The 18,141-nt window shown below is 48.3% G+C and overlaps 1 protein-coding gene and 1 pseudogene across 3 annotated transcripts in view; one reads left to right on the top strand and one right to left on the bottom strand.

Annotated features, from left to right (window-relative positions):
- The window catches only part of DOP1B (DOP1 leucine zipper like protein B), a 137,631-nt gene extending 119,767 nt beyond the window's left edge, over positions 1–17,864 (bottom strand). Inside the window, exons 1-2 of one of the 3 annotated variants that reach the window (XR_004668487.3) lie at positions 17,682–17,857; positions 9,710–9,873 (exon numbers count right to left, since the gene is read on the bottom strand). Coding sequence is in view for 1 of the 3 variants with exons in the window: in XM_008977670.4 (XP_008975918.4) it covers positions 9,710–9,847 (138 nt within the window). In the remaining 2 variants the exon portion in view is untranslated. Of the gene's footprint in view, positions 1–9,709; positions 9,874–17,681 lie in introns of those variants that run through there. The other 2 variants (XM_008977670.4, XM_008977671.4) reach the window with 2 other exon arrangements.
- Positions 1,692–9,692, top strand: LOC129394976 (large ribosomal subunit protein uL3-like; annotated as a pseudogene).
- Positions 17,865–18,141: the final 277 nt, after the last annotated feature.

Here is an 18,141-nt window from a genome sequence, read left to right as displayed (position 1 = left end):
CAGAGGTTGCAGTAAACTGAGATCATGCTATTGCACTCCAGCCTCAAAAAAAGAAGAAGGATTCTGTTGGACTCACCCAAGTTTTTATTAATTTATTTATTATTTTGGTTTTTGGTTACCCAGGCTGGAGTGCTGGAGTGCAGTGGTGCAATCTCAGCTCACTGCAACCTCCGCCACCCAGGTTCCAGAAATTCTCTTGCCTCAGTCTCCCAAGTAGCTGGGATTACAGGTGCCTGCCATCACGCCCGGCTAATTTTTGTATTTTTAGTAGAGAAGGGGTTTCGCCATGTCAGCAAGGCTGGTCTCAAACTCCTGACCTCAAGTAATTCACCCACCTTGGCCTCCCAAAGTGCTGGGATTACAGACTTGAGCCACCACGCCTGGCCTCTCACCAAGTTTTTAGGTAAAGAGGTCTTGCAGCCGATCTGTAAAGGGCTGGAGTAGTTCACTAGGTCTCCAAGCTTCAACCCGTGTTCTTCCCACCACACTGCAGCACTAATTCTGAAACACACCATCAGGAGGCTCTGCTTTAAACAGGAGGTGCTTGTAGCTAACTGATGAAGACTCCGGAAGCTGAACTGTGTGACACCACAGACCTCATGCTGCCCTTCCTGTTCATGGCTGCTCTGTGAAACCGTAGTGTGTCATCAGATAAAAGCAGTGAAAAAACAAAAAACAAAAAAAACTGGTTCATTTAGGACCATTATAACTTTTTTTTTTTAAAGAGCTTTAATGATAAGATTTTTAAATCTAGATTTAATTTATTTCTATTAGCCTTCATTTCCAAAATCAAAGCTGTAAATCACGCTTGGTAGAGCACTTGGGTTCAGGGCTCAAAAGGCCACTTGATTAAAATGTTTTTCTTGGGCTGGGCAAGGTGGCTCACGCCTGTAATCCCAGCACTTTGGGAGGCCGAGGCGGATGGATCACGAGGTCAGGAGATCGAGACTATCCTGGCTAACACGGTGAAACCCCATCTCTACTAAAAATACAAAAAAAATTAGCCAGGTGTGGTGGTGGGCGCCTGTAGTCCCAGCTACTCAGGAGGCTGAGGCAGGAGGATTGCTTGAACCCAGGAGGCGAAGCTTGCAGTGAGCCGAGACGGGGCCGCTGCACTCCAGCCTGGGTGACAGAGCAAGACTCCATCTCAAAAAAAAAAAAAAAAACTATTCTCTAACACAGAAAAATTCTAAAAATGATGCTGAAACATTGAGCAAGTTTGAAAATGATACCGTTAGTATCTGTCTACAGCTGGACATACCAAGACCTTCTGGGAACCAGTTTTCTTAGTTGAAAGAAGGGTTGACTGGATGAGTCTTCTCCTCCAAATCTAAGTTTTATGCATTATAACATTTAGTTACCTACCTTAAAAAAAAGAATGTTGACCCTAAGCTTTTGTGTCCTATATCATTGTTTAAATCCGTATTGTAAAGAATTTTGCTAATTCAACTCTCAACTCTTTTTTGAGACAGAGTCTTCCTCTGTCCCCAAGGCTGGAGTGCAGTGGTGCAATCTTGGCTCACTGCAACCTCTGCCTCCCAGGTTCAAGCGATTCTCCTGCTTAGCCTCCCAAGTAGCTGGGACTACAGGCATTCGCCACGATGCCTGGCTAATTTTTTTTATTTTTAATAGAGACAGGGTTTCACCATGTTGGCCAGGCTGGTCTCAAACTCCTGACCTCAGGTGATCCACCTGCCTCAGCCTCCCAAAGTGCTGGGATTACAGGCGTGAGCCACTGCGCCCCGCCCAACTCTCAACTCTTACTCACTGAATTTCTGTGCATAAGTCCAAGAAATGTGACGATCACCAAAGCCTTAAAAAAATTCCTTTTTTTTTTTTGAGCCAGGGTCTCACTCTGTCGCCCAGGATGGAGTGCAGTGGTGCAAGAGCTCCAGGCTGAGGCTCCAGGGATCCTCCCACCTCAGGCTTCTGAGTAGCTGGACTACAGGTGTGCACCACCATGCCCAGATAATTTTTGTATTTTTGGAGAGACAAGGTTTCGCCATGTTGCCCAGGCTGGTCTGAAACTCCTGGGCTCAAGTGATCCTTCTGCCTTCAGCCTCCCAAAGTGCTAGGATTACAGGCATGCACCACTGCACCCAGTGAAGAAAATTCTTTATTCATACCAACTCCTATCAGGGACCCTTGAATGCAGAAGTTGCAAGTTTCACAGAACCAAGTATTCCTGATGCTGATCAAGATGTGCTCCCTCCAGCACCATCCAAACCCTCCACATCCAGTAACGGCAGGAACTGATCTCAGGCCTAATGGTGCGGGCATCCACACTGGCTCTTGTGCTTGCTGACGGCCCGGGGGATTCTTGGAATGGGTGAGGCAGAGGTTACCTTGCTCACAGCCTCCCTGGGAGGAAGCTCAGTGGCTTCCCCTCCCCGCCAGAGCAAAATCCTATCAGTGGCCTGACCCTGCTGTATCTCTGGTCACTCTGTCCTCTGGCTTCTCCTGTCCCCTTCCCATGCCTTGGACACAGGCCCATGCCCCAGATTGCCCTTCCCACCAGCTTGCTCACTTCACCCCAACCTCTGCTTTAAGGTCACGCTGTCAGTGTCCTCTCTGTCTAAAATAGCACTCCCTCCTCCTTCCTCCATACCCCACTTCCCCAGTTTATTTTTCTTCTTAGCATTCAGCATCTGACATCACACAGTCATCTGTCGTCTGTCTCTCGCCAAGAAAGCGTCATTTCTTTCCATGAGAGCAGGGGCTTAGTGTTCAATGCCTTATCCCCAGCACTGAGGTGTTAACAGATCTTGTCCTACCACTGTCATAGCATTCTAGGGCTGCTATAACGAAGTGCCACACACCAGGTGGCTTCAACAACAGAAATGTATTCTCTCATGTTAAGTCTGAAATCAAGGTGTCAAGAGAGCGGCTTCCTTCTGAAGGCTGCATAGACAATCTGTCCCGTGCCTCTCCCCCCGCTGCTAGGAGTTTGCTGTCATTCTTTGGCACTTCTTGGCTTGTAGATGCATCTTTCTGGTCTCTGCCTTCATCCTCACGTGGTGCCTTCCCTCATGCATGTCTGTGTCTACATATCCCCTTTTTCATCAGGACACCAGTCACACTGGATTAGGGCCACCCCCTAATGACCTCCTCTAGCTCGATTAGCTCTGTAAAGATGCTGTTTCCAAATCAAGTTACATACTGAGGTACTAAGGGTTAAGACTCCAGGGTTTCTTTCACGGAGGCCAAAATTCAATCCATAATAACCACTCAGTTGCCATAAGACACTGGGCAAGTAGGTTAGCCTTCATCGGTAAAATGGGCCTAATAATTGCGCCTACTGCATTTGGGTGATGGAGACAGGGTCCCTGGCAGCAAAGAAGCACAGCCCTTTCCCCTTACGTGAGCTATACAGATACTGACATGAAGAAGGCTGCAGGCTCTGCTCATGAGCATGGGCCTTGGAACCAGGCTGGTCGGGGTCTGAGCCCTCTCTCTGCCACTGGCTGGCAGTGGCCTTGCACAAGCGGTTGAACCTGAGACGGATCTCAAGATACATTTTAAGTATTATACAATAATGCACGTCAACTCCTTAGCACGCAGTGAGCTCTCCATGAATGTCAGCGGCCTCAGGCAAGGCAGAGGTAGGGACTGACAGCATCACCTTTGTCCCAACCGTATCTTGCAAATTCTTCAAGGTGGCTGCTTAAACTCAACAGTTAATCACAGCAGCAGGGAACAAGAAATGAGATCCAAGAGGAGACCCTTGGGATGGGAATCCTCAGGTAACAACTCTAACAAAGTTATGTCTTTTTTTTTTTTTTTTTTTGAAACAGGGTTTTGTTCTGTCACTTAGCACTACGTGCTGCAGTGTAGTGGCATGATCATGCTCACTGCAGCCTTGATCTCCTGGGCTCAAGCGATCCTCCTACTTCAGCCTCCTGAGTAGTTGGGAGCACAAGCAAGCACTACCATGGCTGGATAATTATAAATAAATAAATAAATAATTATATATATATATATTTATTTATTTATTTAGACAGAGTCTCACTCTGTCACCCAGGCTAGAGTGCAGTGGCACGATCTCAGCTCACTGCAACCTCTGCCTCCCGGGTTCAAGCAATTCTCCTGCCTCAGCCTCCTGGGTAGCTGGGACTACAAGTGCATGCCACCATGCCCAGCTAATTTCTGTATTTTTAGTAGAGATGGGGTTTCACCATGTTGGCCAGGGTGGTCTCGATCTTTTGACCTCATGATCTGCCGGCCTCGGCCTCCCAGAGTGCTGGGATTACAGGCATGAGCCACCGCGCCAGGCCTAGAATAGAAATTTCTTCCAAAATGATACACAAATGCCCAACAAGCATATGAAAAGGTGCTCAAAATTATTAGTCATTAGGGAAATGCAAATCAAAACCACAGGGAGAGCTCTACCGGTGGAATTTGATGGCGTGATGTCTCACAGAAAGTTCTCCACTCCCAGACATGGGTCCCTCTGCTTCCTGCCATAGGAGCGAAGAAATAGGCAACGTGAGAAGGTGAAGAGCTTCCCTAAGGATGACCCTTCCAAGCTGGTCAACGTCACAGCCTTCCTGGGATACAAGGCTGGCATGACCCACATCACACGGGAAGTCGACAGGCCAAGATCCAAGGTGAAAGCGAAGGAGGTGGTAGAGGCCGTGACTACTGTGGAGACACCACCTACGGTGATTGTGGGCATTGCGGGCTACATGGAAACCCCTTGAGGCCTCGGGACCTTCAAGGCCATCTTTGCTGAGCACATCAACGATGAGTGCAAAAGGTGTTTCTCTAACAACCGGCATAAATCTAGGAAGAAGGCCTTTACCAAGTACTGCAAGAAATGGCAGGATGAGGATGGCAAGAAGCAGCTGGAGAAGACTTCAGCAGCATGAGGAAGCACTGCCAAGTCACCCACCTCGCTGCCCACACCCAGACGCGCCTACTTCCTCTGCGCCAGAAGAAGGCCCAGCTGATGGAGATCCAAGTGAACGGAGGCACCATGGCTGAGAAGCTGGACTGGGCCCAGGAGGGGCTACAGTAGCAGGTACCTGTGAACCAAGCGTTTGGGCTGGACGAGATGATCGACATCATCGGGGTGACCAAGGGCAAAGGCTACAAAGGGGTCGCCAGTTGTTGGCACACCAAGAAGCTGCCCCACAAGACCCACCGAGGCCTGTGCAAGGTGGCCTGGATTGGGGCATGGCATCCTGACCATGTGGCCTTCTCCATGGCATGTGCTGGGCAGAAAGGCGACCATCACCATACTGAGATCAACAAGAAGATCTGTAAGATTGACCAGGGCTACCTTACTGAGGACAGCAAACCGATCAAGAACAATGCCTCCACGGACTATGACCTGTCTGACAAGAGCATCAACCTTCTGGGTGGCTTTGTCCACTATGGTGAAGTGACCAATGACTCTGTCATGCTGAAAGGCTGTGTGGTGGGAACCAAGAAGCGAGTGCTCACTCTCTGCACATCTTTGCTGGTGCAGACCAGACGGTGGGCTCTGGAGAAGACTGACCTTAAGTTCACTGACACCACCTCCAAGTTTGGCTATGGCCGCTTCCAGACCATGGAGGAGAAGAAAGCATTCATGGGACCACTCGAGAAAGACCGAATTGCAAAGGAAGAAGGAGCTTAACTCCAGGAACAGGTTTTGCACCTGGTGGGGTCTCAATAAAAGTTATTTTTTAAAATTATTAATTAAAAAAAAAACCCACATGGAGAGACCACTTCACACCACTAGGATGGTTATCATTTTTAAAAAACTGAAAATAGGCTGGGCACAGTGGCTCAAACCTGTAATCCCAGCACTTTGGGAGGTCGAGGTGGGCAGATCACCTGAGGTCAGGAGTTCGAGACCAGCCTGGCCAAGATGGTGAAACCCCATCTGTATTAAAAAGTAAAAATAAAAAATTAGCCAGGCATGGTCGCTAACGCCTATAACCCCAGCTACTCAGGAGGCTGAGGGATGAGAATCGCTTGAACCCAGGAGGTGGAGGTTGCAGGAGCCAAGATTGCACAACTGCACTCCAGCCTGGGCAACAGAGTGAGTGTCAAAAAAACAACTACTTGAAAATAAGTATTGGTGAGGATGTTAGGAAATTGGAACACTCACGCATTGCTTTTGGTGGATATGTAAAATGGTGCAACTGCTGGGAAAACAATTTGGTGGCTCCTCAATAAGTTAAACATAGCGTTTCCGTATGTCCTAGCAATGCCCCTCCTAAGTATGCACCCCAAAGAACTGAAAACTGAGGTTCAAACAAAAGCTTGCAAATGAATGCTCATAGCAACACTATTCACAATAGCCAAAAGGTAAAAATCTAAATGTCCATCAACTGATCAATGGATAAAGAAAAATGTGGCTCGGCGCGGTGGCTCATATCTGTAATCCCAGCACTTTGGGAGGCCAAGGCAGGCAGATCACTGGAGGTCAGGAGTTCGAGACCAGCCTGGCCAACATGGTGAAACCCTGTCTCTACTAAAAATACAAAAATTAGCCGGGTGTGGTGGTGTGCGCCTGTAGTCCCAGCTACTCGGGAGGCTGAGGCAGGAGAATTGCTTGAACCTAGAAGGTGGAGTTGGCAGTCAGCCGAGACTGTGAGACTGTGCCACTGCACTTCAGCCTGGACGACAGAGCGAGACTCCATCTCAAAAAAAAAAAAAAAAAGAAAAGAAAAGAAAAGAAAAGAAAATGTGACTTACCCATATAATAGAGTACTATTCAGCTATAAAAATGAAGGAAATTCTAACACATACTATAACATGGATGAACCTTAAGAACATTATGCTAAATGGAATAAACCAGTCACAAAAGGCTACATGTGGTATGATTCCATTTCCATGAAAAGTCCGTAGAGAGGTAAAGTAGATTTGTGGTTACCGGGGCTGGGGGGAGGGAGGAATGGGGAGGAACTGCTGAATGAGTATGGGTTTCCTTTTGGAGTGATGAAAACGTGTGGAACTAGAGAGTAGTAAGGGTTACACAACATGGTAAACATACTAAAGGCCACTTAACCGTGCACTTTAAGATGGGTAAATGGTGAATTTTGTGTTATGTGAATTTTATCTCAATAAAGAAAAAGAAAAAACAGAAATAATGAAGACTGTGCCCTCCCCAACAATAAATATGCTGTTCGGCTGGGCACGGTGGTTCATGCCTATAATCCCTGCACTTTGGGAGGCTAAGCTGGGCGGATCACTTGAGGTCAGGAGTTCGAGACCAGCCTGGCCAACATGGTGAAACCCCATCTCTACTACAAATACAAAAAAATTAGCCGGGCCTGGTGGCGGGCACCTGTAATCTCAGCTACTTGGGAGGCTGTGGCAGGAGAATCGCTTCAACCTGGGAGGCTGAGGTTGTCGTGAGCCGAGATCGTGTCACTGCACTCCAGCCTGGGTGACAGAGCAAGACTGTTTCAAAAAAAAAAAAAGTAGGCTGTTCTTAGACTCCAGGAGGGCTGAGTACTGAAACAGTGAAACATCCAGAAGAATGTGGGACTCAATGTGGTTCTACTGCTTCTCCCTTTCCCCTCAAAAAGCAATCCACCTTCAGAGCAAGTCTGCGAATGCAATCTGCATTCACCTAGAGAATTCCTGAGATAGAGCTGTAAAACCAAAGAATTTGCAAGCTCTTATTTCCTGTTTTAAAGACCTTAGAAACATTTATCCACCCCAGCCAGCACGGAGCCGTGACATTTACATGTCGTAAATATGCCTTGCAAAAGACCAGCAGCTTACTGGCCGCGAGCTGTAAGAACTGCCCATCTGCAGCGTGCCTGATAGCCATCTGTCAGGGCTGGAGGGTCAGGCTGCTGAAATTCTTCACTCACCCCAATTCCCCTGGCGTGTTTGGCCTGGGGAGCTGAGATCTGCAGAGTAGAGTTAGACATCTCCTAACTCCCACCTAGCACTTGGGCTCCAAACTCAGGTCCTGTCCGAACAGCAACAGAGCCAGGTACAGCTTATCTAAGCCCAGCTATCATCTACCTACATGTTGTAGTGGTCATCTCAGCGCTTGAAAGTCCCTGTGTCACTTTCTTTCTGGGAAAGAAAGGATGGGAAAATATAATGTTCCCATCTATATGTCACTTATATAGAGGTGTGGTTCCCAACCTTTTTGGCACCAGGGACCAGTTTCGAGGAGGACAATTTTTTTTTTTTTTTTGAGACGGAGTGTTACTCTGTCACCCAGGATGGAGTGCAGTGGTGCAATCTCAGCTCACTGCAAGCTCCGCCTCCCGGGTTCACGCCATTCTCCTGCCTCAGCCTCCTGAGAAGCTGGGACTACAGGCGCTTGCCACCATGCCCGGCTAATTTTTTTGTATTTTTAGTAGAGACAGGGTTTCACCGCGTTAGCCAGGATGGTCTCAATCTCCTGATCCCGTGATCCGCTCGCCTCGGCCTCCCAAAGTGCTGGGATTACAGGCGTGAGCCACCACGTCTGGCCATGTGGAAGACAATTTCTCCACAGATGGGGTGGCGGAGGGGTGGGAGGGCGGATGGTTGGTTTCAGGATGAAACTGTAGATCTGCTGTTGTACCACCTCAGATCATCAGGCATTAGTTAGATTCTCATAAAGAGTGGCCAGGGGTGGTGGCTCACGCCTGTGACCCCAGCACTTTGGGAGGCCGAGGTGGGTGGATCACTTGAGGTCAGGAGTTCGAGACCAGCCTGGCCAACATGGTGAAACCCAGTCTCTACTAAAAATACAAAAATTTGCCAGGCGTGGTGGCACGTGCCTGTAATCCCAACTACTTGGGTGGCTGAGGCAGGAGAATCGCTTGAACATGGGAGGTGGAGGTTGCAGTCAGCCAAGGTTGCGCCATTGCACTCCAACCTGGGCAACAGAGTGAGACTGTCTCAAAAAAAAAAAAAAAAGATTCTCATAAAGAGCAAGCAACCTAGATCCCTCACATGTGCAGTTCACTATAGGGTTTATGCTCCAGTGAGAACCCAGTGCCACCACTAATCTGACAGGAGGCAGAGCCCAAACGGTAATGCTTGCTCGCACCGCTCACCTCCTGCTGTGCGTCCCGGTTCCTAATAGGCCACGGACTGGTACTGGTCAGCGGCCTGGGGGTTGGGGACCCCTGATATAGAGTACAAGGTCAAGCCCACGTTTGACCAGTTTTGGTTTTCCTAGATCTGACCCCATACACACACATGCACACGCGTATGCACACACATGCACACTCACACACAAGTTTTGGGCAGATTTCAATATTTATTTCAACTTTTATTCTTCTAGGAGTTACCAGACAGCAGTAAAAGGATCAAAAAAGTAGATCAAAGAAGAAAAATAAATAAAAATCCTAAGGAGTATACAAAGAACAGTCTTTGAATACCTAACTTGACCATTTTAAATTTTATCTTGTCTAGACATTAATATTGTTAAGAAAAAGACTTCAACTATACGAACACTATATATATTTTTATGCTCAGAAGAAGCTGGAAGGAGGTACATACATTGATAGGTTAACAGTGGGTAACACTGGAGGACAGAATTATGAGTGGTTTTTTTCTTTTCTATATTTTCTAATTATTGTAATCATCATTGTATATATAATGGTATTTCCTTGAAATAATATAAAGATTATACTCTATAATATGTAATGATATAAAGATTATAAAATACAAATAATATAATCATGTAATTTCTTATAATAATAAAAAGACAATTACGTCCCCACCTCCATGCAATCCAAATAGGATACACCCTACATACCTTGTTGAGTTTGCCAAGTGAAGATATAAGATCCGCCCATTCACTCGAGGACTCAAAATTTCTCAAAGCCTTTTCAATCACTGAAGAGTAGCTTCTGTATCTGTAATCATTTAAGAGCTCCTGCTCTTCTGGATCCATCTTACATTCTCACAACAGAAAAGTATCTAAAAGCAAATCAAAAAATAATCAAATGAGAGAGCCATTCGGGGATACAAATCATTCCCAACCCAGAGCTACAGAAGACACGTGTCCACAAACACAACTGTGCACAAACTCACTGGGCAATCCTGTTCAAATATTTAGCAAGGCTTCTGGGCCAGGCACTGTGGGAGATGAAAGATAAATAGTTCCCACCCTAGTGGATTCTGGGGGAGAACAGGAAACAGGAGCAGACAGCATAGAAGTGCTAGGGCTCCAAGTAATTGACAAAATTAATTCCAGGATCAAAGCTCCAAAGCTGCTAGACTATATGTTGTTGCCAGCTGGTAATTTTAAATGAGCACGGCCCCTCCCATCATATGGCATTTTTAAACTTTTTATGTTTTTTTGGAGGCAGGGTCTTACTCTGCCACCCAGGCTGCAGTGCAGTGGCACGATCACGGGTCACTGCAGCCTTGACCTCCTAAGCTCAAGTGATCCTTCCTTCCACCTCAGCCTCCCAAGTAGCTGGGACTATTGGGATGTATCACCATGCCTGGCTGTTTTATTTAAAGTGTGGCAGGCATCTACCCAACATGCCTTGTTCTCCTTTTCTGTACTAAGGGAGCACTGGTTTTGTTCACGGTAATGCTGTAATTCCCAGACTCCCTTGCATCTAGGTGGCCATGTGACAGCTCTTGACAATGAGATGTCAGTAGAAGCTGTGGGTCAAAAGGCTGTTGGAAAGGAGGCAGACTTCCTGGCATAAGCCTTTTGTCCTCCTTCCTTCCTCTTTCTGCCTAGAACAAAGGCATGATGTTGGAGTGAAGCTACATCTTGCACCTGTCATGAAACATGCACGAAAGTCACAAACTAACGATGGCTGAGTGGAACGACAGAGCCCCTGCAGCCCCAGATGGCATGATGAAGGCACCACACGCCAACCCCGGATGCTGTAATGTCTGGTGTATGTTTTCTGCACATAACAGCTAATTTGTTTAAACCACTGTTCAATCAGGTTTTCTGTTATAGCCAACCACAATCCGAATTGATATATGAGGACAAATAGTATTTCACCAGTACTGCTCAGTCTGAAAGGAAAGACAAATACAGAGCAATGCTATATAGTTAAACATGAGTGAACGCGGTTAGCTGGGTAGATTGCTAAACAAGTTGGATGTAGTCAATCAAATAAAAAGGCAAATATGGTAAATGGAAGAAACTGAACTGAAGGTACAACACGTTCTTTAAGCTTGAGTCTTTCATTTACAGGCCAGTACAGTTATAAAAATTTCATGAAATCTCATACTTCAATTTCCGATCACTCCAGACCCAATCCAATCTTCACCAGGCCACCACTACTTTCTTTCTTTCTTTCCTTTTTTTTTTTTTTTGAGACACAGTCTCACTCTTGTTGCCCAGGCTGGAGTGCAGTGGCGCAATCTTGGCTCACTGCAACCTCTGCTTCCTGGGTTCAAGCGATTCTCCTGCCTCAGCCTCCCAAATAGCTGGGGCTACAGGCACGTGCCACCATGTCCAGCTGATTTTTGTATTTTTAGTAGAGACGGGGTTTCACTGTGTTGGTCAGGCTGGTCTTGAACTCCTGACCTCGTGATCCGCCCACCTCAGCCTCCCAAAGTGCCGGGATTACAGGCATGAGCCACCGCGCCTGGCAACCACCACTACTTTCAAGTCACCAATGGCAGAGGTCCTTTCTGTTTCCTCACTTTACCTCTCAGTAGCACTCTGCGGCAGACCACTTCTTTAAGCAGCCTAGCAGCCTCCGCTTGGCCCACACACTCCTCTGGCCCCTCCAGCGCCAGAGCTTGTTTCCCATCTACCTCTCTGAACTTCTTTCCTCCTCCTCTACCAACTGCTAAATACATTCCCTGGTGGCTGGGCATGGTGACTCACACCTGTAATCTCAGCACTTTTGAGAGGCCAAGGCGGGCAGATCACTTGAGGTCAGATGTTTGAGACCAGCCTGGCCAACATTGTGAAACCCCATCTCTACCAAAAAATAAACATAAAAAATAGCTGGGCATGGTGGCACACACCTGTAGTCCCAGCTACTTGGGAGGATGAGGCATGAGCATTGCTTGAACCCAGGAGGTGGAGGTTGCAGTGAGGTGAGACTGCGCCACTGTACCCCAGCCTGGGTAACAGAACAAGACTCCATCTCAAAAAAAAAAGAAAGTGAAGACTTTGGGAGGTGATTATGTCATGGGACTAGTGCCCTTTTAAAAGGGACACCAGCTGAACGGAGTGGCTCACATCTGAAATCCTGGGAGGCCAAAGCAGGTGGATCACTTGAGTCCAGGAGTTTGAGACTAACCTGAGCAACATGGTGAAACCCCATCTCTACAAACAATACAAAAATTAGCAGGGTGTAGTGGCACATGCCTATAGTCCCAGGTACTCAGGAGTCTGAGTTGGGAGGATCACTTGAGCTTGGGAGGTTGAGGCTGCAGTGAGCCATGATCATGCCACTGCACTCCAGTCTGGGCAACAGAATGAGACCCTGTCTCAAACAAATAAATTAAATTAAAGAGACCCAAGGGAGCCTGGCTGTTCTTTCCACTGTGAGGATACAGCAAGCAGGCCCCACCAGACACCGAATCTGCCAGCACCTTGATCTTGAACTTCTCAGCCTCCAGAACTATAGGAATACACTACTGTCACTTATAACAGAAATACCTAGTTTACACTATTTTATTGGAGCAGCCTAAATTAACTAAGACAAGCATCCATCCACAAAATATGGTCTATCCACAAAGGAACGCTGAGGCAATGGAAAGGAACCAAATACTGATACGCCGCAACATGGATGAACCCTGAAAACACACGCTTAGTGGAAGACGCCAGACACACAAGACCAGACATTGTATGATTCCATTGATATGAAATGCCCTCCACAGGCAAATCTAGAGAGAAGGCAAGTAGGTTAGTGGCTGCCTGGGGTGCGGTGAAAACAGGGAGTAATGGCCATTGGGCACAGCGATCTTTCTCAGGTAAGGCAAACGTGCTAAAATGGGATGATGGCAATGCTTGCACAACTCTGTAAATGTATGAAAAATCACTGAAATTATCTGGGCACAGTGGCTCATGCCTGTGATCCCAGCTACTCCAGAGGTTGAGGTAGGAGGATTGCCTCTGCCCCAGAGGTTGTGACCAGCCTGGGTCACAAACAACATGGCAAGACCCTGTCTCAAAAACAACAACAACAACACTGAATTATATACTTGAATGAATTTTATGAGCTGCAAATTATAGTGCAATAAAGGTGTTAAAAAAAATAAAACTAGGCCAGGTGTAGTGGCCCATGCCTATAATCCCAGCACTTTGGGAGGCCGAGGTGGGTGGATCACAAGGTCAGGAGTTCAAGACCAGCCTGGCCAACATGATGAAACTCCATCTCTACTAAAAATAGAAAAATTAGCTGGGCATGGTGGCTGTAATCCCAGCTATTCAGGAGGCTGAGGCGGGAGAATCACTGGAATCCAGGAGGCGGAGGTTGCAGTGGGCTCAGATCGCACCATTGCACTCCAGCCTGGGTGACATAGTGAGACTCTGTCCCCACCAAAAAACAAAACACACACACAAAAAAAACAACAGTAAACTCTCAATTCCATCTGCTCAACATGCTCCTTCTCCCGTCTTTTCCTTCTCAGAAAGTAGCCCCTTTACCTGTTGGATTATTCTAGACTCTTCCTTCTCTTCACCTGCCATGCTCAACCCCAGTCCTGTTTGCCTCTTCTTCCTAAACAACTGTTGACTCAATTGCTCTCCATCGCCACACCGCAGTGTGGGCTGCCTGTTGCCTGCATGTTTGCAGGAGCTTCCCAATGATTCTCCCACACTTGCCCCTTTCCAGTGCCTTTACACACAGTGCTCCAAGAATCCTTTTAAAACAATGCATACAACTGCCATGTTTAAAATTGTTTCCATAAAGCTTAAAATAAGGCCAGGTGCAGTGGCTCACGCCTGTAACCCCAGCACTTCGGGAGGCCGAGGCGGGTGGATCACCTGACATCAGGAGTTCATGACCAGCATGGCCAAGATGGCGAAACCCCGTCACTACTAAAAATACAAAAATTAGCCAGGTGCGGTGGCACATGCCTGTGATCCCAACTACTCGGGAGGCTGAGGCAGGAGAATCGCTTGAACCTGGGAGGTGGAAGTTACAGTGAGCTGGGATTGTGCCACTGCACTCCAGCCTGGGTGACAGAGTGATGAGACTTTGTCTCAAAAAAAAAAAAAAAAAAGAAAACTTAAAATAGAACCAAACAACCCCTTTTCCAGCTTACAAGACTCTACCCACTTGTCACTGCACCCTCCAACCCCAAGACAGACCCATCCTGCCACAGAGCCTCTGCATATGCATGCCTCTCTGCAAAAATATACTGCACCTTGCACACCCACCCACAAAATAAGACCGCCTACTCAATCCTGGGAAGGCCTGTCCCTTTTTCAGAAATAACTGCCTTCACACATTTTGAAAATATTAAGGAAAAGATGGTAATGAGAGCTGGTAGTTTGTTCCTTTTGCCAAGTAAAGACTAAGAAGTTGATATATCCAAAATGGTCCTTATTATTATTATTATTGTTTTTTTTTTTTTTTTCAGAAAATTCAGTTCTGAAACCCAGCATCTCTAAACCACTGCAATACTCCAATGGTGCACAGTCTGTTCACTCTACTAAGTGTCTAAACATGGGGGAAAGAAACATAAATAAGACAAGGTCCCTACTCTCATAGTTCATAGCCTAATAAAAGTGGAAGTACCTAAATACATAATTTCAGTTTAATGTGGCATACGTAAGTGTCAGAGGGTGGACAAAGTGGCCTTGCTCCTTTTAACACACATAAGTGACAGAGGGTGGACAAAATGACAGAGTCTGATGATACCAAGAGGAAACTCAGCCACCGGCAGAGGAGTCCTCAAAGTCCAGAGGTGTGGGCGGCTAGAGTTACCAGGAAGAGAACTGTGATAAGGTGTGTATTGACGATAAGGTGTGTATTTAGAAGGTGGGGTGGCAAGGGACGCCACTGCTCATGGCAAGAAGGGCATCAGCCAGGTAAAAGCAGTAGCTGGAGCAGTTCAGTGTTATGGCTGGCCATATGAAGAAAGTGCTATTTGGTGTAACTACCAGCACACGTGAGAAGTTCGGAAATCGTCATTCATGCAAGCTCCTTTATTTCGAAATATGGGGCACATGGTATGGTACCAAGCAAGTCTTCTGGGTGAGCTTGGTAAATTCACCATTTATGCATGCATTTGTTTTTCTTCTTTTTTTTTGAGATGGAGTTTCGCTCTTGTTGACCAGGCTGGAGTGCAATGGCGCGATCTCAACTCACCACAACCTCCACCTCCTGAGTTCAAGCGATTCTCCTGCCTCAGCCTCCTGACTACCTGGGATTACAGGCATGTGCCACCACGCCCGGCTAATTTTGTATTTTTAGTAGAGATGGGGTTTCTCCATGTTGGTCAGGCTGGTCTCGAACACCCAACCTCAAGTGATCCGCCCACCCTGGCCTCCCAAAGTACTGGGATTACAGGCATGAGCCACTGCGCCCGGTCTCTCCTTTCTGTCTTGTTTTGGTTTGGTTTTTGATTTTTGAGACAGAGTCTCGCTCTTGTCACCCAGGCTGGAGTAAAATGGTGTGATCTTGGTTCACTGCAACCTCTGCCTCCCGGGTTCAAGCGATTCTCCTGCCTCAGCCTCCCGAGTAGCTGGGATTACAGGCGCCCACCAGAATGCCTAATTTTTTAAAATATTTTTGGTAGAGATGGGGTTTCACCATGTTGGCCAGGCTGGTCTCGAACTCCTGACGTAAGGTGATCCGCCCACCTCGGCCTCCCAAAATGTTGGGATTACAGGCATGAGCCACTACACCTGGCCTTATGCATGCATTTCCTTTTTCTTTTCTTTTCTTTTTTTTTTTTTTTTTGAGACAGAGTCTCGCTCTGTCGCCATGCTGGAGTGCAGTGGCGCCATTTCGGCTCACTGTAACCTGCGCCTCCTAGATTCAAGTGATTCTCCTGCCTCAGACTCCCAAGTAGCTGGGACTACAGGCGTGTGCCACCACACCCAGCTAATTTTTGTATTTTTAGTAGAGACACAGTTTCATCATGTTGGCCAGGATGGTCTTGATCTCCTGACCTTGTGATCCACCCCCTCGACTTCCCAAAGTGCTGGGATTACAGGTGTGAGCCACCACGCCCGGCTGCATGCATTTCTTTAATGCAATACACGAGTCCTGTGAGATGGGTATTAGGCCCAAGATGAGGATATTAGAAGTGAGGCCATTAGGAAAATTGCCCATGTCACACACCCAGCAGCTAGCAGAACCAGATTCGAGCTCAGGTCAGTGAGATAGTACAGGTCTCCACTACATTATGCTACTGCTAAAATTATTGGTTCAGTTCTTAAATAGCTCTTTTGCCAATGATCTTGCAATCTATCCTGGATATGTCTCCTGTGAGAGATTGAAGAGTTCAGTAAAACCGACAGTTATACAGCCTATAAATAACTAGACACACAAAGAAGTAATCACACAAGAAGTGTATCTGCTCAGATACCTTAAAATCGAAAATGTCAGCAAGAAATCTCTCTCTTTACCCATTTTTAATTTCACAGAAAATCAAATTCAGGGTTGGGCACTGTGGCTCATACCTGTAATCCCAGCACTTTAAGATGCCGAGGTGGAAGGATTGCTTGAGCCCAGGAGTTTGAGACCAGACTGGGCAACATAATGAGACCTTCGTCTCAAAATAATAATAATAATAATAATAATAATAATAACAATATAGAAAAAGAAAAAAACAAGTTCAAGAGAAAAACCAACTGCCAGATCCCAAAAAAGTTCCCTGTAAATATGTTTATATGAAGGAACATTTCTCAGTTCGATGAAAATGAGGACAGTGACCCTACCACATAAGCAAAAACATTTAGCAACAGATAACAGATATGTACTATTAGTGATAAAATTGATAATGATCCTTAGTCCACAGCACAGAAACACTCATCACCAATGGGCTTAATCAACTCTGGGACACACTGTTTTGAATGTGGTCTTTCAAAGTGGTAATTAAATTGTACTGGAAAAAATTTAAGCCACCTAATGGCAGCAGACTTGTGGGGCCGGGGGGACGGTCTTCCCTCGCCTTACCAAAAAAATCCTAGCAAAGTCTTCCCAATTGTGGGGCTGCAGTCGCGAGTGTAAGGCAACACTGCAGGTAACAGTCCCCGCGAGCAGCCGGTAACCCTGCAGGGCGCAGGGGCCAGGCTGGCAGAGCGCGCACTGCGGCCCAGATCCCTTCTCCTGGGGACTGGCTGGAAGACTGGGGTCTTCCCCAACGAGGAAAGCCCTCAGTTCTCACAGGTCTGCGTCCCCAGCCTCGTCCCCAGCCTCCTCCCCAGCCAGGGCACGAGCAAACAAAGGCTGAGCGCCTCGTCGTGGGCCGGCCCCGGGAGGGCGCGCGGGCCGCGACCCACCCCTGACCTGCACCTGCCGCCCCGTTCGGCGAGGGCGTGGCCGGCATCACATCCTCCGCGCCAGGGTCGGGTAACCCGAGGGGACCCCACCCAGTCTCCCCGCTGCCCTCCCGGTCTCCGGCCCCGAGCTCCCCGCCCCCGCACTGCAGCAGAGCGCGCCGCAGGCCCGGGCCGCACGCCGGTAAGCCACCTGCACCCCGGGCCGCCCCACGGCGCCGCCCAAGCCCTCTGGACCCGGAGAAGGACCCGTGGGCCGGCGGGGAGGAGACGCCCGGCTCCTCCGGCTTCGCCCAGCAGCTGAGGACTGGACGCCGGACAGGGCGCGGGCACGACTTACCGCGGCAGTGGCCCTGTTGGCGGGCGCGCTCACGTGCGGCGCGGAGGAGCCCTTCGGGCTGCGGGAGAGAGACTGGGCAGGGCTGCGGCGCGGCCGGGAGCCAGAACCGCCGAGGAAGAGCCGGAGAACCAGCGGCAGCGGCTCTTCCCCACCGCGCGGGTCGGGGCGGAGCCTGGAAGCCGGGCCTCGGCGCTTGGGGCGGGGCTGGAAGGCGGGGCTGGACGCCTGGAGGCGGGCTCAGGGGCGGGACCTGGAGGTGGGCCATAGGCGCGCGGGGGCGGGGTTTCCGCGGACGGGGCGGAACTAGAAGACGGGGCCTGACCGAAGGAGGAGGGATCAAGGGCGGGGCCTGGAAGTGGGCTGTACGTACAGGGGCGGGGCTTCGACTGGCCGGGCTAGGTTGGAAGGCGGGGCCTGACTCATGAAGGCGGGATCAAGGGCGGTGCCTGGAGGCGGGCCA

The sequence above is a fragment of the Pan paniscus genome, chromosome 22, assembly GCF_029289425.2.
Source record: "Pan paniscus chromosome 22, NHGRI_mPanPan1-v2.0_pri, whole genome shotgun sequence".
Classification (NCBI taxonomy): domain Eukaryota; kingdom Metazoa; phylum Chordata; class Mammalia; order Primates; family Hominidae; genus Pan; species Pan paniscus.
The sequence above is the reverse complement of the archived record's forward strand: the minus strand, read 5'-3'. Positions and strand labels throughout refer to the sequence as shown.